Source organism: Lutjanus erythropterus, chromosome 8, assembly GCF_056507025.1.
Source record: "Lutjanus erythropterus isolate fLutEry1 chromosome 8, fLutEry1.hap2, whole genome shotgun sequence".
Taxonomy (NCBI): Eukaryota; Metazoa; Chordata; class Actinopteri; order Lutjaniformes; family Lutjanidae; genus Lutjanus; species Lutjanus erythropterus.
Genome location: NC_139324.1, coordinates 37,722,933 through 37,742,586, shown reverse-complemented (window position 1 = coordinate 37,742,586; position 19,654 = coordinate 37,722,933). Strand labels below are relative to the sequence as shown.

Genomic DNA, 19,654 nt, shown 5'->3' with positions numbered 1-19,654 from the left:
AAATCAACTTGCAGACCTCAATCTATCACAGTCCCCATTACATCTGCTTGTTGTGTGGTAATGTACATGCAGACTGATTGGAAAACGTCTGCACATGCAACATTTATTAACACAAATAAGTCTCTCACGTTTACTGGACTACAACAGAAGCATAGAAACAAGCCAACTAAAAACGTTGGGGGTTGTATTTCTTCCCTGTCATGATTTAAATACTGAAGTACTAATATCTTAAACTGTCACGCAGCTTATCCATTTTCTTATGACTTTGACATAAAATTGTTTCATTAAAATTGCAATTATTTTCCAGCTAATGTAAGTTTCTATAAAAAAGCATTTTTAAAAGGCTGTGATTAGGGATGTTAATGATTAATCATTAATCTTGAAACATGAAACAAGAGACCAAAAAACCCCCCCCAAAAAAACAAGAGAAAAAAACACATACATTTGGTATCTTACAGAAAATGCACACAATTTGCCACCATAGTTACAATAGCCAGAAAAAAGGCAATTTCTGGGTTGTTGTTTTTTGTTTTCTTTTAAGTTTGAGACTGTGACAATTTATTCACAAAACCTATGATGAAAAGCCTTACATGCATCTATAACAATATCCATATTATCAGCATATTATAAACAACCCAGTTTAAAGCTGCATCTTATGTTTCAGTAATGTTCGTTTTCTGCCAGTTACGTTAGTTAATGTAACTGGTGCTTGCAGGGAAAACTATGACAATCCAAAGGCCTCAAAGGGGTGTTAATTTTCCTCCCACCGTTACCTTTGACAAGCAGGTAGCAGGAGGTGCTGACGGTTCCCGCCTCACTGGTGGCGGTGCAGGAGAAGCGGCCGCTGTCTTCAGCGAACGCCTCGCGGATCACCATCCGGGCAAATCCGTCTTTGTAGCTGATCTGGAAGTCAATGGAGCTCTCAATCTGGTAGTCCTCCCTGAACCACATGATGACGGGAGTCGGGTGGCCGCTGATCTGACACTCCAGAGTCACAGACTCACCCTCTGTCACTGTCACGTTCTTCAGGCCCTAAACAGAGAGAAAAAAGTGACAACTTCAGACAGATGGAAATACCAAAGCCGTGTTTATTGCAACAAACAACACACTTTGGGTCTGTCTGAACGCCTCTCTTACATTACTCCTCATTTATCGATTACAGTAATTAGATTTTGATGGAAATAAACAGGAAGAAAACGGAAAAAGTACTCACAGCAACAAGAGTGGGAGGAACAACAGGCTCCTGGGCTCTTGTGGGCACTGCAGCTGCCTCCTAAGGAGAAACAACGAGACAAGTCAAACCTCAAAAACAGAAAACAACGAGGTGTTTTTCAGCGGTTTCTGTGAGGATGGAGGGGCAGAAGCTGGTTATAACAGATAAAAACCCTGCAGAGAGGACAGAGGGATGAAGGTCAACAGGTGAAGACAGAAGGAAGAAGAAGAAGAAGAAGAAGACTCTTCATGAGGCGGGTGAAGGGCAGCAAGTGATTGGCTGCTGCGTTACAGTGAAGAGGGGAACGCAGGTGACAGTCCACACGGGGTTAAATTGGGGGTTGTGAAGGGAGAACGGCAGCAATGGCAGTCTGACCAACCTGAGGTTCCCAGTCCTCAAACTCCTCCTCACTCACTGCATAAGCTCCGCTCGTCTGTAACTCAAACTGACTCTGATATCTGATGTCTTTAAATGGCGGTGGGATGGGCTCCGGTGTCACTCGCATCTCAACCGCCGCCGCTCTGCGAGACGGACTGGGGGACTTGACGGGCTTGATGATCTTTCTGGCAGCGTGAGGAGATCTTAACTCTTTCTGAAGAGTGGCAATGGCAGAGCCAGCAATGGACACCTGACCGAGCCAATGAGAACAGCGTTAACCATCGTCACAAACAACAGCCCACTACAAAATTCAACGGCCAGCTGAGCATTAGTGAGCGAAAAGAACGGTAAAGAGGAATTCTTATGAAAGTAGGAATTAATTTTCCAATCAGGGCTTAGACAGAAGTCAAGAAACACTGAGATTAAGTCTCCCCCTCTCTTTCTTATCATTTGGATATTTCCTGTTTTATTCATTTTATGTGGCCATTCAGTGATTAAGTTTCCTCTAGAAGTTTATTTCTGATGGAGAAATAAAAGTTTATTCTGATATGCTGAGTTTAAAAACTTTTGAAGTTGTTTTTTTAAATCACAGCATGTAAACACCAGTTTCTAGACCTCAGTGTCTTCAATGATAGCCTCAGTCCTAAGCCCTAGAGAGTTTATATACGGAAACAGTCCAAAACAAAGCAGTAAAGAGGTTACCACAGCATTACAACAGCATCAGTCCAGATGATGAACACGTCAGGACTGATTCTTCATTCTTATGTACACAAACTGAAACTGGTAGCCTGCCAAATGATTTCTTTTTTTTATTATTATTGAAAGCGTACATTTTTCAAATTTTCAAGAGAACAAACAACATGATTTCTAAATTACAAGTTTCATCATAACTTTCATAATTAATAGTGTCTTAACAAGATCTAGCAGGTGAAAGTTTTGTCAGCAAATTTATTACAGATCACTATCTTGCTACATCGGTTTATGACAGTATTATGGATCACAATCTTGCTAGACAGACAATGTCGCAATAATTACAGATTACAATCTTGCTTCACTGATCACATGATAGTCGCTATTGATCGCTCTATCTTACTAGACTGACTGTGGCAATTACAGATCACTATTCTCGTAGCTGATATGCTTGTTCGATGACAGCCATTACCGATCTTATATCTTCTGTGTTTGATGTTAATATTTTTTGCCACTTGCTGACTGGGTGTACCTGACTGACAGAACGATGTGAAGTCTTGACTTTTTACCTTGTCATATATGGATCCAAAAAAGAAGAAGACAAGAAGGTAATAACTTTTCATAAGAAATTTGCAGTTTTGTAGGATTATCATAAAAAGCAGCTGATGGCTGTAATGCTGTAGTTGCCTCAAAAGAGAAAAAGTGATGTAATATTTTAGGGTGACGGGTGATACTGTGAGGAGTCAAAGTGAATCACACCACATAACAAAACAGTGAAGACTGAATGTTAAAATGTGTGTGAGTTAAAGATGAAATGGAGGGTTTTGGATGATGACGGCGGGCCTGTAGCTCCTCTTCTTACCTCGTGGCTATGTTCAGGTTTAGGAACGGAAACTTTAGAAACTGTGAAATGTGGAACTGGGGATGGGGTGGCACCAGTCTCCACATGGGAGGAGATTTCTGTTGTTTTCTGAATCTGGAGTAACCAACAAAGTTTATTGAGCGGTTAAGAAGGTTCTATTCTTACTGTCAGATATCATATAATATCTAATGTGAATTCAGTAAACTCTTCCGACCTGTGAGACCTGTGAGACCTGTGAGACCTGAGAGACCTGAGAGACCTGAGAGACCTGGACTCTGCGCTGCTCTGAGGTCACAGCAACAGCAGCTGGCGGTTCAGCAGGCAGTGTTTTTGTTGCAACAACGTGTTTCTTTTCAGTAATTTCTCTGCCCTGCTGCTTTATCTCCACCTCTACAGCCTCGTCCTCTTCAGCTACATCGCCCTCTGCATGCGCAGGCAGGCGGACACGAGCGAGGTCAACGGCGGCCATCACTGTGGCCACCGCCTCGGCCTTTTTCCCTCCCTCAGCCTGGAGACACAAAAAGTAGCACATAGATTTCAGAACATCCATGGCAGGTATTTGGAGGAAGATTCCCTACCAAAAGCCCCAAAGAGTGAAAAAAATACCCTTATAGTAAATGTACAAGAGTAAAAGAACATTCAAATCAAAATAAACATCATCACTGAAGCCATGCGTCATGCAACATTTGAGTGAAACATGCAGTTTAACTCTCTTTAACTGTGAAGCAAAGAGAACATGAACTCCATCTAGTGATTTCATAAAAAAGAGCAGACACAGTGGGGAAGAAAAGGTGAAGAAGAGAAGATATCCAGTGATGGCAGGTCCAACAATTGACCTATTAAAAGTGAAGAAGTCCACCATTCAAAAATTCCAACACTGTCACATTTACACACATGGCGATATTCAGCAAGAAAGGTTTTGTGCAGAGATAAATGTGTAGAGTTAATGATCAATCATAATCTATAATTTGCAGTTAAGAACACCCAACTGAATGTTTCATTTAGTCCTCTCTGTAAATCTGGCCTCTCTGCACTGCTGCTGTGCTGCGTGTTTAAAAGCTTTTGACAACCCGCCTGTATAGTCTGTCCATTTCTGTAACTCATTACCATGAAAACATCTTGTTTTCTATCTACTCTGTGGCAAAGTTTATAAAAGATGTAAGAGTAGACTTGCACCAAAAAGGACAGAGGTATTGTTGCAGTTTAAATCTTTAGAACTTCATCATCAGGGGCAGATAGGGGCTGTTAAAGTGAAAAGGGTACATTCTCTGGGGAGCAAGAATGTGCTCATATGTGAAGAGACTGAAGTGACAAAAACTAGAGTAAAGAAAAGAAGAAAAAGTGGGAAAAAAAAGATAAATTGAATGACAGAAGAGGCAGTTTGATCAGCAGGTGGAGTGATGGTAGCAGACATTTGGGTTCTACCTGCTCTCCAGCTTCAAGCGGCCCCCGGCTGCGAGCCTGATCCACGGCCGCCACCACAGTAGCCACCGCCACGCTCTTATCGTCCTGGGAAACATGCACGTCCTGACGCATTCACAGCACATGGACACATCAACACATGTTCATCCAACACACAGGCAGAGCTGCACCAAGGCACTGTTTCACTTCATTACATTCACAGTTAGTACAGTTACGGCTAATGGTAAGAGTACACTGTTGATTTATTTTTCAGTATGCATTCAGTGAAAGTTGCTGCAGTTTCCCTTTATCCAATCTGCAGCCACAAATAAAGCTCAAAAACACATTCATGAAGTCACACATTCATGTTCACATTCATCTGCCAGAGACAAGTTCACCATGTCTGTGGTTTCTCACTTCCTTAAACAAGCCTGAATGATTTCAATACCGATTAAAAAATAAAACTTCGCGTTAAAATCAGCCTGCATGCAGCTCCACATCAACTCCACCCTCCTCACCTCTCTGGTGGCGGTGACCTGCTGCTCCCAATGCTTCTCCATATGAAGCTGGGCTGCACTACTCACACTGGTCATGCTTCTCACAGTGGTATAGCTGGCTTCAGCCACATAGTCTCCCTGCTTCCAGGGTGGCAGGACCTCCGGGGAGGCAGATACCTGCAAGAGGAGGGTAACCATGATGTTAAGTCTTACACATTTGTTACACCTGGAGCAGCAGCTCTTCATGACTTCATGAGTTTGTAGTACAGGTTTCAACAACTTAAATTCAAGACTTTTTAAGACCTTTGTGTTTTCCTGACTTCCTATGCGACTTTAATGCCTAATTTCTGTTTTCTTGCGCAAGGTTCAGCAGGCTTCAAATTTGTTACTTTCAAGGAAGTACTTAATGTGCTGTTCTCGAGTCAGATCTTGCTGAATTTGCATTTGTGTTTATTAGTTCTGTGATGGTTTCATTTTGGAATTGATTGATTGATTAATACAAGATTTTCCCAAAAACATATTTAAAAGTGAGACTGAAAACGTTATCTTCATTAACCCGGTCAATTTTTAGGACCTCTCAGAATATATATTAAAATATTTAAAACTCCTAAAATTCAAATTGTTTGATTTTAAGACTTTTTAAGACCCTGTAGACATCCTGTAATGATGAGATTAAACAGGTGGAAGGTGGTAGACATCGATATTTAGCATTTTGGAAGAACTAGCTAGTGTGATTCAGAGCGTTTAAATTTCAATGAGCAAATCTTTTCAATTTTAGTTATAGCCATATTACAGCTGATGTTAACTGCATGTTAAATCTTCCTTGACTTGGATGTGAAATCTTCATCAATGTTCTCACCTGTTTCCTGGTCATGATAGGAGACTTGACAGGTCTGATGGGAGAGACGGACAGTCTGGTGGACGGAGAGACGGGTCTGCAGGCAACAAAGATGCAGATTACAAAACAGTAACACAATACACAATGTAACATCAGGGACTTTATGCTTTTTCAGATCTTATTTCATGCCAGTCATTCATTTTATATCGCTTTCAAACCCCAAAAGTGATACAGAAGTCTATCTTGCTACACTGATTCAGTGGCATTCGTTACGCATCTCTGTCTTGTGAGATTTGGTGGCAGTGGTCGTACCTGACAGGTGTGGGTGTCGGCCCTTTCACGTGTCTGACGGGTGAAGGTGACTGCTGGCGTCCTCCTGTCACCTTGGAAACAAAGGACGGTGGGGACTTAGAGGTCGGCTTTGGGGGAACCCGCGGTGGGGTTTTGTGTGCTAAATGCTGAGTCATCATTCCTCCTCCTTCTACGTGCATCTCCATCATTGTGGTAGCCTGGAAACTGGTCTCCATTTTCTAAAGAGGAAAAATTGCATCAGGAGTCACATATTTTATGGAAGTATCTGAAAAACCAAAGCTAAACTAATCCTCTCATTTACACAGAAAGTTGTCAGCTGCATTAATTACTATATGTGAGATGACCAAAGTCCAAAACCTGTCCAATCATATATAACAGGACATGATAACTTTTTCAATCTTTACAAAAGTCTTTGCAAAAATCCTTAATCACAATGTCAAATCAAATAGATAACAGGTAGACAGTTCTATAATTCAGAACTGTGTTTCAACCCTTATTCTATTAATCAGCTTTAATCAGATTAACTCAGTAAAACTGTTTCTTCAAAGAGACAAAAGTTTTTTGGTTTTTTTTAGTATGTCTCACCCTCTGTACTCCGGTCTGGGAAGTTGCCATCTGGGATGTGGACACAATAGTCTTGGTTTTCTTAGTAGGTACAGCTTCCTCACCTGCAGCAAAAACACACATGTAAGTTTTGGTTGATCTACATTTTACACCAAGCAAACAATAAATCAAGATTACTGTATTTCCTCAAATAGAAACTGTAGCATTAATTGATTAGTTGTCAACTATTAAATATAATGACGACTATTTTGATTTGAGTTACTTTTAGTCTTTTTTTTTTTTTTAGCATCTCCAGTGTGGTTTTCGTTTGACATCTATGAGAGTAAATTAAATATTTTTTCCCACCAACTCCCAATTAAGCATAATGTATATGTCCGTTGCTTTTACTTAATGAATTAATAAATAAATATAATAGAAAAATAAATAAATCATGTTATTTTCAACACCTTGTTGTTGGTTTATTGTCCCTTTTCAGTCACTGTGGTATTTGTGTTTGAATGTCTCAGCCAAACTGTTTTGTAGTAACAAAGGCAGACCACAAGATGGCAGCAGCTAAATTTCAGGTGCTGTATGAGAACCTTGTGAGTCTTTGAGATTTCCACAACACGTTCCTACAAATATTTCACCATGAAATTCTAGTTGAGAAATGAAAGGTATCTGTCCACTGAAATGATGGAAGGTTTTAATTTGAAATGGATACAGGAAATGTTGAATTTGTATGAACAGTGTTGTTATGTGAGTGGATCAAAACGTGCTTTTTTGATTATATTTATCATACAGAGCCTGTTTCTAACACATGCCTGCTTCAAATAAAGGACACCGGTAATTATTTGAGGAAATACTAGTTTTCTGATGCTGTCAATGGTTAAATTATAAACACACAAAATTCTTATTTTCCACTTGTAATACTTGATTATGTCCTTCATTGTGTGGTAGTTTGAATTTACACGACTTAAATCTTAAATTTGCTACAGCTGATTAAAAAAAATTGAAAATGTTGGTAAAAATTTTCTGAGGGCCTTACCCTGAACAAGCAGTTCAGCGGTGGAGGTGGCACGTCCGCTGCTATTGGTAGCAGTCACAGAATAAGCCCCAGAATCCTCTGGGAAGGCCTCAGCGATCAGCAGACTGTACAGGTCTCCCTCCTGGAGGATCCTGAAGTCGGCTGAGCTCTGGATCTCGGCTCCCTCTCTGTAGAACTTCACCACGGGTGTTGGGATTCCTGTCACTCGTACGTCTAGCCTCACCTGGCTGCCCTGTCTCACTGACGAGCTCTGCAGTCTCTGAAGGAAGTTTGGTGGCGCCGTTTCCGCTGCAGGGACAGAAAGTATGTCTTATTAGGCCGGTTTTAACGACGACCAGTTTAATTAGAAGTTGTCTCACTGGTATCGTGATGTTTTAAAGAGAGAGCAAAAAAAAGTTTAAAATCAAGGCAAGTTAAAGACAACCAACAAGTCAATTTAAAAAAAATAAATTTAAGTAATAAAATATGAGATAATAAACCTTTAAAATCTCCAAAGGGAATGAAAGAACTGACAGATGTTTACAGATCCAAAATGAAACCAACTTTCCCAGGTGAGAAAATGCCTCGTCAATAAAATAAACATAAACATACAACTTATTCCACATTCCCTACATCTTATTGTGTACCACTGTAAAAACATTTGTTACTTTATTTTTATTATCATTATTTAAAAACGCACATGAAAGTTATTTTTAGGGCTGCATTTAATGATTAGCTTCATTATCAATTTATCTCATGATTACTTCCTCGATTAATCAATTAATAATACTTTAATCTGTAAAATTTGATGTCTTCAAATGTCTTGTTTTTATCAACCGTTAAAAACCCAAATACATTCAGTTTACAAAGACTCTCATACTGAAGCTGAAACTAGACAGATGTTCAAAAGAGAACTGACTGATATATTAATTCATGCAATATCAAAATTTTATCTCAATCGAATGAACAACTGATCAGCTTATCATTTCAGAACTTAATATTTTAAAGTGCATTTAAATGTTATGAGGCTAAACTCTCTCTTGCATGTTTGAGCTGGTTTATAATCAACCAGGTGACATGTGGAGTTTTGCAACCGAGGACTCAGACACGAGATCTTTACTGGTTCAAGTTCAAGTTCTTAATCGCATAATAAACTTGAGGTTCCACTTAAGGAAAGCTATGCTGCAACAGCTGCATCTATATCGGTTTTATCACTGGATTAAGTGACAGGCCACGCCCCTCAGCTGAGAACAGGATATATTTAGACTCGAACTGAGGCACAGAAAGACCATCACTGTAGTTTAGTAGCTACAAACTTGTGTTATCACTGCTCTTCTTGGTAATGCTTTAAAATGCTACATAATCTGTTTGCAATTGTTTTATGTGTCACTGTAACTTATTAAAGAAATATTAGGCAACTCTTAGTCCGTGGGCTTGTGCCTGGCAGGCCCGTAGAGTAAACCATCTGTGATTAAAAGTTACGCACAGTGAGAGGTCTCACCTGTAACGAGGAGTTCAGCGGTGCTTGTGGCTTGTCCAGCACCATTGGTGGCTCTGACGGAAAATCTTCCGCTGTGTGCGGCGGTCACAGCAGGGATCCTCAGAACAGCGCGGCCGTCGCTGAACGAGATCTGAATGCCGGGAAGAGCGGCGGAAGTAAGAACCTGGCCATCACGGAACCAGCTCACCTCAGGAACTGGAGAACCTGTCGAGGGGGGAACCCAATGATTCTTAATTAGAGATGGGATAATACAACTTTTATATATATGAACATATAGAAATTTATCTTACTATGTTTAAGGTATGCTAGGGCTATTTTTTATTGATTTTTGTTACTTGTGTTATTTTTCTATTGGTATATATTTCTCTATGTCTTGTATATTTACTGTTCCACGCAATGGCTGCTGCTATCTATCTGTAAGAGATGGATAACTGTTTATCTCTCTCACACAGAATAAAATCCAAGAAATGGACTGGAACCCCAGGGAAAATGCTAGCCTCATTAAAAGAGAAAAAAGTGAGAAACTCCACTCTGCATTTAGCCTTTTCTTAAACCACAAAAAACTCTCAGTCATTATAGCCATTGTATTTTTAATTTAATTTAATTTAATTTAATTTAATTTAATTTATCATATTGATAAAATTCTTTTCTGGCTGTTCTTGAATCTATCCCCAAACAGCAATGAGCTAACATTTGTTAGCTAGAGGTCTACAGCTTAAAAGATACATCATGTTTCTTGTATCTTGCTGGCCAACCAGCTAGTCAGCAGTCCATCTTGTAGTCAGCTTTGCTCAGTTGACCGCAGCATTATGGTAAACCTGACAGCCACATCATGAGTCAGGGCTGTAGACTGTCATGCTGTGTGCAGTCACTGCATCCAGAAATTATTGGTCGATAAATAATTCAATCACTAACTGCTGCTAAACACACAATTTCTCCTTTTAACATTTCTATATTTATGCCTGTTCAATAAAAAATGTTTAAGTTTTCCACTGCTTGGTAAACAGTAACACCAGTTAGCTACAAACAGCTGAATATGCTAGCTGGTAATTGCTAACAGTACACTACAACCATAACAATACAAGAAGCTTGCATAATTTAAAAGATAACTAATAAGTAGCAAAACAAGAACTAGAAATAAACACCACATGTAATACTGATTGTTTTTTCTGGGTCTACACTTGCTAGCAGTTTCCCCCTGCTTCCAGTCTTTGTGCTAAGCTAGGCTAAACATGTCTTGAACCTCTCTCTGTACTGGACGCACAGACATGAAACTGATATCTTTTCAGACTCTGAATAAGCCAGACAACAAGAGACTTAAAGATAGAAAGGTTCCTTTCAACAAATAAGAACCGTCCAAAATTACCAGAGCCAGCACAGACATGTATACACAGACACTGGCACAACATCACCGCCATATTGGACAGGGCAAGACTGGCCTATAAACTCAGTAAATGGTGGAACTGTGTTTTTTTCACATTTACAATTCTTACTGAGTCATTTTCATATTTAAGGGTTCATGATTTACATGGACTATGTTATTAAAAAAAAAATCCCTACTCTTTGTAGATCATAAACCCTTGAATATAACATGACTCACCGAAATCAGTTTGGAAAGATAAATGCTATAGTGCTTTTTACCCAGAAAAAGCAGCTCCAGCGTTTACGTTATTTGTTAACAGGCCAGACTCCCCCAGTACAATATGGCGGTGACATTTATGAATTGCAGAATTGGGCCGAAGTGGTCAATTCGGCATCTACTTATTGTATATATGTCTATATTTTTGACACGTTTATTAGTTTGTATGTTCATGCTGTTTTTTTGGGGTTTTTTTAGGAATTTAAAAGCTTACAGAGTAAGAATCAAATTAAGTGTAACAACTTAATTTTGTGGCTCTACTCTAAAAGTGTGATAGTCTTCTCAAAATAGCTTTACAACAGAAACAGCGCATTAAAAAAAGTTGCATTCACATTCACATTAGCCTGATTTGGGGTTAAATCTCTCCATACAGGACATTCTGGAACAAAGTCTCAGGTTTTAACTGTGAGTTCAATCACAAAGTTTCCTTACCACTAACTTGAGCCTCGAACGTCGCGGCACTACCCTCAAGTGCCACGACGCTCTGCAGCGGCTGCGTAAATGTCGGCGCCTGTGTTGACATATTGGTCGGCACCCTGCAAAGACAAGGAAACAAATGATCAGAACAAAACACAAAAACAGGAACAGAGAAAAGCTTAACTCAAAAACAAAAACTACTATTAGGCTTCTATTACAGACATGAAATAAACTCTTCTACTTCCACTGAATCTTTTTTCATTTGTAAGTAGCTATAAAATAATAACAGACGGATACTATACTTATATTATTGTAAAGTTGTATTTTTATGACCAACTTTGTTGCAGTAACCAGCAACAAACAGCAGGGAGCCACTCAAACACTACACAATGTTGACTGGACACAGGAGCATGCTGGGAATAATATTTTTTTTGATAGAGGAGGCAGAGAAATTGGAGACTGATTTTATTTTCCAGACTTTTGACGACTTTTAGACACCAACTGAGGTGATAAAAAGGATATATTTATTACAAAAACAAAACAAATGTTTATGAATATAATCTGACGATTCTGATGACCAGTTTCATTCCTCCAGAGAAGAGAATTTCACATTTTCAAGTCCAGTGAACAGTCCCTGCTCTTAATTTCATCATCACATGAAGATAATGTAAATTTGACAAAACAACAACAAACTATCATCACTAAATGTTCACTACAATGGTTTTCCATCTGGAGAAAATGTACAGTTTCTGTAATTTAGGGCTAATCTAGTCTGTCAATCAATCTCTTGTTGGCAACTGATATATGTCTGTATTGAAAACGGCTAAGAACCAAAAGTTGGCACCAAATTTCCCATCAAAATTCCCTCCTCTAACAGTCAAACTCACAACGGAAAGTTTACACAAAAGGATTAAACTTGATGCAACAGAACCATCAACTTTTTTCCCCACACATTCTTCCTTGCTCATTACCCATAATGCAACTCAACCACCAACAGTTGGTGTCATTTATCAGAGGTCACACAGCTCCCCCTGAGACACAAAAGGTTTTATACAACTTTTTTCACACCTGCAGTAGTACTACACCTCACCTATAAACACACGCTCGTGTCATTTACATCAAACTTTGGCCATTTAGACGAAGTTCTTTCAAAACACTTAACATTTGGCAACTGCTTTTGTTAAATGTAAAGTTTTGCTGCAAAGGTGTTTATAGTTCTCTGAGCAAGGTCTTTTAAAAAGGAGATTTTTAGCATCTGTCCTGAAACTTGTCATACTGACAGTAGTACTAAACATTTTCAAACAATACCCAGTCTTACTATAGTTTAATTGACAATACTGGCATACATTTATAAACCTCAAACAAACATTGTCAGAGATAAAACGACTATGTCCGTAGGCCTGTAACAATAAACACATTATTGACTTATTGTACATATGGACATTATCTCAATAATTTCACCTCAATACTGCTCATTCTTTTGGTTGTCTGGTTTTATTTTATTAGTGTTTTATTTATTTAGGAGATTTTCTTTTTTTCACATTCCACTTCCAATGTCTGAATATTTTTAAGAATTAAAAGTTCATTGCTATTTGAAAGGCTCCTCTTGTAGTATTATGGTAATATATTATGATGATATCAGCGACAAAATGGTCTTAAAATGGCAATAATATAATTATTCCAAATATTTCTGGAACAAACTAAAGGCCTACCAATCCAGGACTTATTTCCATCAATGTCCCAAGTGTTATCAAGACAAAGACAATCAAGCATTCAATGTCTGCCATTAAAATATATTAGAAAACATCAAACTAGGAGCTAGAGTAAAGTAAATCACGTGAAGAAACTATTGATGAAACACTGAAAGCAGCCGCTGCCTCAAAGATATTGAATCAGTCTGAAAATAAGACAGTCCTCTTCTGTTCAAACAGCTGAAGATTTTTTATGTTCAGTACTTAAAAAACTACAAAGAACCAGACACAGAGGTTCATGTTCAATCTCCTTCTACAGTCAACAACAGTTTCCTTTTGCTATGACTCTGCTGACATTTAACTAAGTAGTTTTATTTTCCTAAATTGCACAAAACTTAGACAGCCACAGAACCGATCTCATTATATATGAGGTAGGACTTTTATTGGCTATAGAATTGAAAAATTTCAAATGGTTCCCAGAATTAATTGAAAATGAACTGCAAATGTGTAACCTGACCAATACATCAACATGGCCCATATTATCACCTGATCACAGATATACTGGTATTTTCAGTTTAGGTGAAAACACAAATGGCCTTTAAAAATGCCAAAAAGGCTCAAACTAAAAGCCCTGCTGATGTCCTGCTGTATGACCTGCTGACAGCGAGACTGTGATGAAGCTGCAGCAGCTCAGATCGTCGGTTTGATCCCCCCCGGGTTTATTTTTAGGAGCTCTGTCCCTGGAGAAGGTCCAGGCTCCGCGGGGTCTGGCTGATAAACGACCAGCAGATCCACCGCAGAGCTCAGAGCAGATTAAAACACCTGTTTAACCCCGAGGAGAACTGGTCTTAGATTTCAGTTCCAGTTCAGTTTCAGGTCGTCTTAAAGGGCCGTTCAGTTTAGTTTTAGTAAAATGAGCAATAAGTATTAAATTCTATTTTTAAGGTAGCTTTTGTTTACAATGTTTTTAAATACTTTTTGCAATAAAAAATATTTGCAGTATTATGAGCAAGCACTGCTAAGATAAAAAAAAAAAAAAACGACCAAATGACAGCAGCTTTGTGCTTAAAGGTCCATGAGCAACACTTCACTCCTGTCACAACAAAAAGTTTTGAAATCTCTCTTAATCTTCTTTTCTTTATTTTGCCTTTATTTGATATTGACAGCAGGGACAGACAACATCAACTTGTTTAATCGTTTGGTCTATAAAATGTTAGAAAAAAGCAGAAAATTCAGTATTCAGTTTACTAAAATTATTTAGTTTATAAAAAAAAAAGACTGAATACATATATTTTAATATTACATATAAATATTGATATTTGAGAGGCAGGAACCTGTGATTTTTTTGGTATTTGTGCTGAAGTTTAAAAGCTAATCTATTTATGTTAATGCTGACCGATGAATTGACTTTCAATTCGTTTCAGCTTAATTTCAAAGTTGACATCATGGTAACAATGTACACACTCCGACCTAAAAGAAATGATGGTGTCTATCACAGATTTTATCCAAAGCTGTAAACCTAATTAAAATTTTCAGTTTATCTGTAGTTGGTTTTTAGTTTGTTCCTTTTTTGGGAAAACTTTTTTTTATTTTACTTTTATTTAACCAGATATGTCAATTGAGAACCAATTCTCATTTGCAATGATGATCTGGCCAAGAGGCAGCAACGGGATGCAAAACTAAGCCTGAAACACAAAGAAATATTTGACTACAAATGGTATGAGGAATCCTCCTATCTTGCAATTTTCAGTCAAATCAATCGTCTCCAAATGGTTTGACTGGAGTCACTGGAGTCGGAAGATAAATTTTATTGCAGGGTTTACGTTTTTCTGCTTGCCAAGTCAGAAATCTACTTGCCTGATGTAAATTTTTACTTGTACAAACTGTTTTATTTATTTGTGGTCATCCCAGTTCTTCAAAGTCTAAGCTGATGTCTTTAAATGTCTCATTTTGTCAGTCCAAAACCTAAAGATACTTTTAATATGATAATAAGTGGAGAAAAGCAGGAAATCTCCATTTTTGACAGGCTGAAACAGCATTTTCTGCCATTTTTCCATGAAAAATTACTTTAACAATCAATTATTAAAATATTTTAATAGTTTATTTCTTGTGAATGAGTTGCTAGTTTCATTAGCCAAACATGGCATTTTACTAGCCCCAACCAAGCAGGCACTCCTTGCTTGAGCCCAATTATTGGCTCTGATTGGCCCTTGATGAGCTTGTTTTGGCCTTGTTTTCCCTGCTTTGACCTACTTGGACCCTTCTGGCCTTGATTTGGACTGAGGTGGCGTTGATTCGCCCAGGTTGGCCTTGAACAACGCTGTTTGGCTCCACCTGTCTCTGGTTGGACCTTACTGTCCCTGTTTGTATCCAATTAGACCAGAGGCCACGTTCAGCCCAGATAAAACGTAGCCAAGCATTCTTAAACAGAAGCCTGTTGTGTCCACAAGCATAATGCTCTGCAATGCCTTTTAAATACAGTGATATTTGTATATTCGTCAATGCTGATTGGGTGACATCTCTGACACATCCACCAATTGACAGAAAACACATCTCAAAGCCTGTTGCACAGCATTTTGGATAATCAACATTTTGGTTCAACATAGAAACAGTAACAGTGCACATGGTTTTTAGATTGAGTGTGAACCTGGTTTTGCCTGAGATTAGACGGAACCGTTCCTTTGGTTGGTTTTGGTCGGCTCTTTTTTCGTTCTTACTAACCCTGGTTGTCTCTGGCAGACACCACATTGGTCTTTGGACCATACATCAGCGTCGCCGCCACATCACACTGGTCAAGACTAACGAGTGAACTAATACATATGAACGGGAGCTGGTTTTTTTTTTTCTGGATAAAAAACACTGTTATGTTTACATTCCTCAACTGTTTTCAATGAGTTGTATTTTCTTCAAGGTTCATGATCTACAGGAGTTAGAAAAAAAAGTTTTTGTTTTTCCAACTTGCTCTCTGTAGCTCATAAACCCATGAACACAAAAACAACACAATGAAACTGGTTGAAAGTTTATATATCCAGAAAAACAGCAGCTCTCCTGTTTATATGTATCTGTTCACAGGTCAGTCTTGCCCACTTCAGTATGGTGACGACAGGATGAACCAGTCAGTGCAGCATCTATGTATATATGTTCATAGTCCCTGGTGGTTTTGATTACGCCTGGCTGCGTCCTGTTTGGCTCTAGATGGCCCTGGATTTTGGCAGTTTGAGCCTGACTGACCCTGATTGTCTCGGGTGTTTCCAGCCAGCAAACAGCTGCTGTTGTTTGACACCACATCACTTCAAACTGACGACCTGTGAGAAGAAAGTGTCAGCACACTCATATTCTGGTTCTGAAACATAAAGTCTGTAACAATAACATATATTTATCCTGTTAAGTAACAGATCAGCGCTGTTCGAATGAACTTGTAATGATAGTTTGTTATCTTGTGGGGTGTTTCATCCCTTAAAAACCTTTAATATATCACAATCAATTAATTCACTCATTAATTAAACCCAAATATTAGGTGAATCCCTGAATTAGCATTTTGTAAATTTGTAAAAGTTGTTTTCTTTACAAATGAAGAATCCCTAGGTCCACAAAAAATAAACCTTAATATATTAAAGGCCTGTTATTTATCTTTTACTTTACTACAAATAGTGTCTATTAAATAGCTGAATAAGTGATAAAAATCCCCTAAAATGTCCTTCATTTTTAAAAATTATTTATAACAAACACTAAAATCCCAAACCAATAACACTATAAATTATCATTAATAGATTTGTCATATACCCCTTAAAATCTATTTAATTTGTTAATTCAAAGGGTTTTTTCAGATTCAACCCCTTAAAAAACTTTTTGATATAGATTCAGGTGTTTGGTGTGTTTTCAGGAAACATGCCAAACAAAAAACACAAATTTTAGCCACAAAAAGCAAACAAACAAGCGTTATCATTCCATCAAACTCCAGCCAACATTTTAAAGCTTATTTTAAAGCTTCAAAGGTTTTTAGCTGTCTATGTTATCATTACTATGTTTGAGTTAATTCTTGAACCAAGAAACCAGAAAAATGTGAGAAATCAGCTCTTCCATGTTGCTTCAGTATGTGTAGAAATACTAATCCGGTTTCTGCGCAAGTTAAATCGGTTTCTGTGAATCCCTGAACTCCACACAGAACAGATCTGATTGCAGCTAAACTTAACCTGATGACTCGACCGCATGTTAATGAAGCGACTGAGTGAAAAGCTGCCAGCTGGACATCTGACTTTCACCGTCACTTCAAGTTAACAAAAAGTGAATCAGCCGACATGTTTCTTCTAACAGGGTTAACGGTTCTGGGAAGTACATTTACTTACATACAATGTACTTATATTTCTGCTGCTTTACACTAGACTTCACTACATTTTACAGGCAAACATTGGACTTTTTGCTGTACTACAGTACTCTTTACAAAATTATATTTTTCTGACTTTTCTCTAATAATTAATTTTTTTTTAAATACTGTACCTTTTCTGGCCTCTAAAATGATTCAAATAACAATTTGACCGAGGGAAAAGGAAAGTACATATACTCAAGTATGATGTTACTTTATTCTAGACTCCACTATATTTCAGGGGTCAATTGTGTACTTTTTACAGCAACACATTTATCTGACAGCTGGAGTCACTTTGCATATTCAGATTTTTATCCAAAACATACAATCAGGTTATTAAAAATGATGAATTGTTAAAATAATCTCCTCCTCAACTAGAACATTAAAATGCTGCTTAAACATTGATGAATTAGTAATAATAATACAATAGTAAATACAGTGTAATAGTATAAAACTATAAAGAAGGCTGTTCTGTACTGAGTATTTTTACTTTTCATACTTTGTTTATTTTTTGACTTCTGTAACACAGGACTCAAACAGATGATGGTTAACTAATGACTAATAACAGAGTATTCCTGTCACTGTTTAAAAATACAGGAAACATCTAATGTTGATGTTATTTTTTAAATCCAATCTGTAAATTTTAATTTAAAAAAAATTAATTCAAAAAGTGTAACCGTCAGATGAACAGAACTGCCTGCTAAATGCTGATGATTTGAATCACCAGTCACAGAGTCAAACCTCATGTTACAGTTGATCACAAGACAAATCTACTTTTAATCCAAGCATTGGCTCAAACTTGTCAACATATTGTCTTGAGCATTATTCAGTGTTTCTCACACATTGAGGGTTTATTTCTGGAGACAGATCAGCCACTCAGACAGATTCTTTAAATTCGCTCTCCTCGCTCAGCACCTCCAGATTAAAGTAAAAGCTGCAGAATAAAATCGCTGACAGTTTTCACTTTTTAAAACTTTGTTCTGAAACATGCTGCAGATGAGCCCGTCCAGTCTCTCATTCTTTAAAATAAAAACTAAAAATACTAAACCCAAAGGACAGACCAACAGCTGTTCACTCCCTTCCAAAATAAAAGCCCCACTGCTGTCAGTCAGACACTTCCTCAGCACGCAGCTCTGTGTAATGTAACGAGGAGGGGGGGGGGTTTATCTAACACAGGACACCAGACTCTAAAAATAACAGCAGCCCCCCACCACCAGCACCCCCTCCCACACCTCTGTTTGATTGACAGCCACCATGTGGCACATAGCTGGAGGAGCAACTGATAGCCCTGCTGCTGATTCCCTTAAAAAGCCATCACCGCCCAGCTGAGAGTCCAGTCTGATGCTATCAGGGGCTATTCTGGGACGTCCCATTATAACCTTCAACATGAAAAGCAGCAAAAAGCTTCAATATGTCAGTGTCACTTCCTGCAAAGTGACTAGAAAACTGAATGGAGTCTGGTACGTTTGGTCTGTCTGTTAGAAGACAATCGTCTGGGTGTTACAGTGTGAGGTGTCAGTCAGCTGTTGCTCGTCAATCACAACACTTTGGAAAACTTGAAAGACACTTACTTGTCTGCACAAGGATGCCTGGGATGCCCAGAGGGCTGTCTTCAGAAAAGCAAAAATCTCTTTATCCAGAAAATTTAGTCAGAAAATCCAAAAGGGGAACAAGCTGAGCCTCAAAGGAACCCCACAGAAAAAAACAAAACTACAGGCCGTCAGCGCCGTGTAGTTTTGTTTTTCCTCCTGACAGCAGTCCCTCCAGCCGAGGCGTCCAGGCCGGGAACGCTGACTCTGCTCAGAGGAGCCAGCAGGACGGCGGGGGGCTTTATACCTCTGTGACATCACACAAGGCAGGCCGTGCCATTGGTCAGCCCTGCACGGTCCTGCAGGGAATCATGGGAGGACAGGGGAGCCATTTTATGCAACTCGTCACACCTGTCAGTCGCTTTACTTAACAAAGAGACAGACTGAGAAAGATGTTACTAAATCTACAACAATAAATGAGGAATTCTGGGAACAAAATCTAAATTTGGCTGCAACTCAAAATTTTTCAGATTATTCTAGCAATTATTTTCTTATTATTTACTGGGTGTATAAAAACAACCATCGGGTACATCAGGACCGAGAAGAGGAAGACTCACTCAGAGTTTTGGTCGTAGAGCTGAACTGACAGTTGACAGAAACTCAAACTATTTTGACAATTGATTTTTTTTAAAGGCCAGGAGCATTATTTTTTTTTTTACATTCTGTAGCTTCCCATTCATGAACTATTGTCGACTT

At 38.4% G+C, this 19,654-nt stretch overlaps 1 protein-coding gene across 1 annotated transcript in view; it reads right to left on the bottom strand.

Annotated features, from left to right (window-relative positions):
• The window catches only part of ttn.2 (titin, tandem duplicate 2), a 221,131-nt gene extending 201,971 nt beyond the window's left edge, over positions 1 to 19,160 (bottom strand). The window contains exons 1-14 of the mRNA XM_084725464.1: positions 18,941 to 19,160; positions 11,331 to 11,434; positions 9,260 to 9,463; positions 7,780 to 8,067; positions 6,777 to 6,859; positions 6,192 to 6,409; positions 5,901 to 5,976; positions 5,063 to 5,218; positions 4,569 to 4,670; positions 3,403 to 3,651; positions 3,144 to 3,257; positions 1,593 to 1,841; positions 1,214 to 1,273; positions 774 to 1,032 (exon numbers count right to left, since the gene is read on the bottom strand). Of these exons, the coding sequence (XP_084581590.1) occupies positions 774 to 1,032; positions 1,214 to 1,273; positions 1,593 to 1,841; positions 3,144 to 3,257; positions 3,403 to 3,651; positions 4,569 to 4,670; positions 5,063 to 5,218; positions 5,901 to 5,976; positions 6,192 to 6,409; positions 6,777 to 6,859; positions 7,780 to 8,067; positions 9,260 to 9,463; positions 11,331 to 11,421 (2,149 nt within the window). The 5' untranslated portion in view covers positions 11,422 to 11,434; positions 18,941 to 19,160. The remainder of the gene's footprint in view (positions 1 to 773; positions 1,033 to 1,213; positions 1,274 to 1,592; positions 1,842 to 3,143; positions 3,258 to 3,402; positions 3,652 to 4,568; positions 4,671 to 5,062; positions 5,219 to 5,900; positions 5,977 to 6,191; positions 6,410 to 6,776; positions 6,860 to 7,779; positions 8,068 to 9,259; positions 9,464 to 11,330; positions 11,435 to 18,940) is intronic.
• Between the last annotated feature and the right edge of the window lie 494 nt (positions 19,161 to 19,654).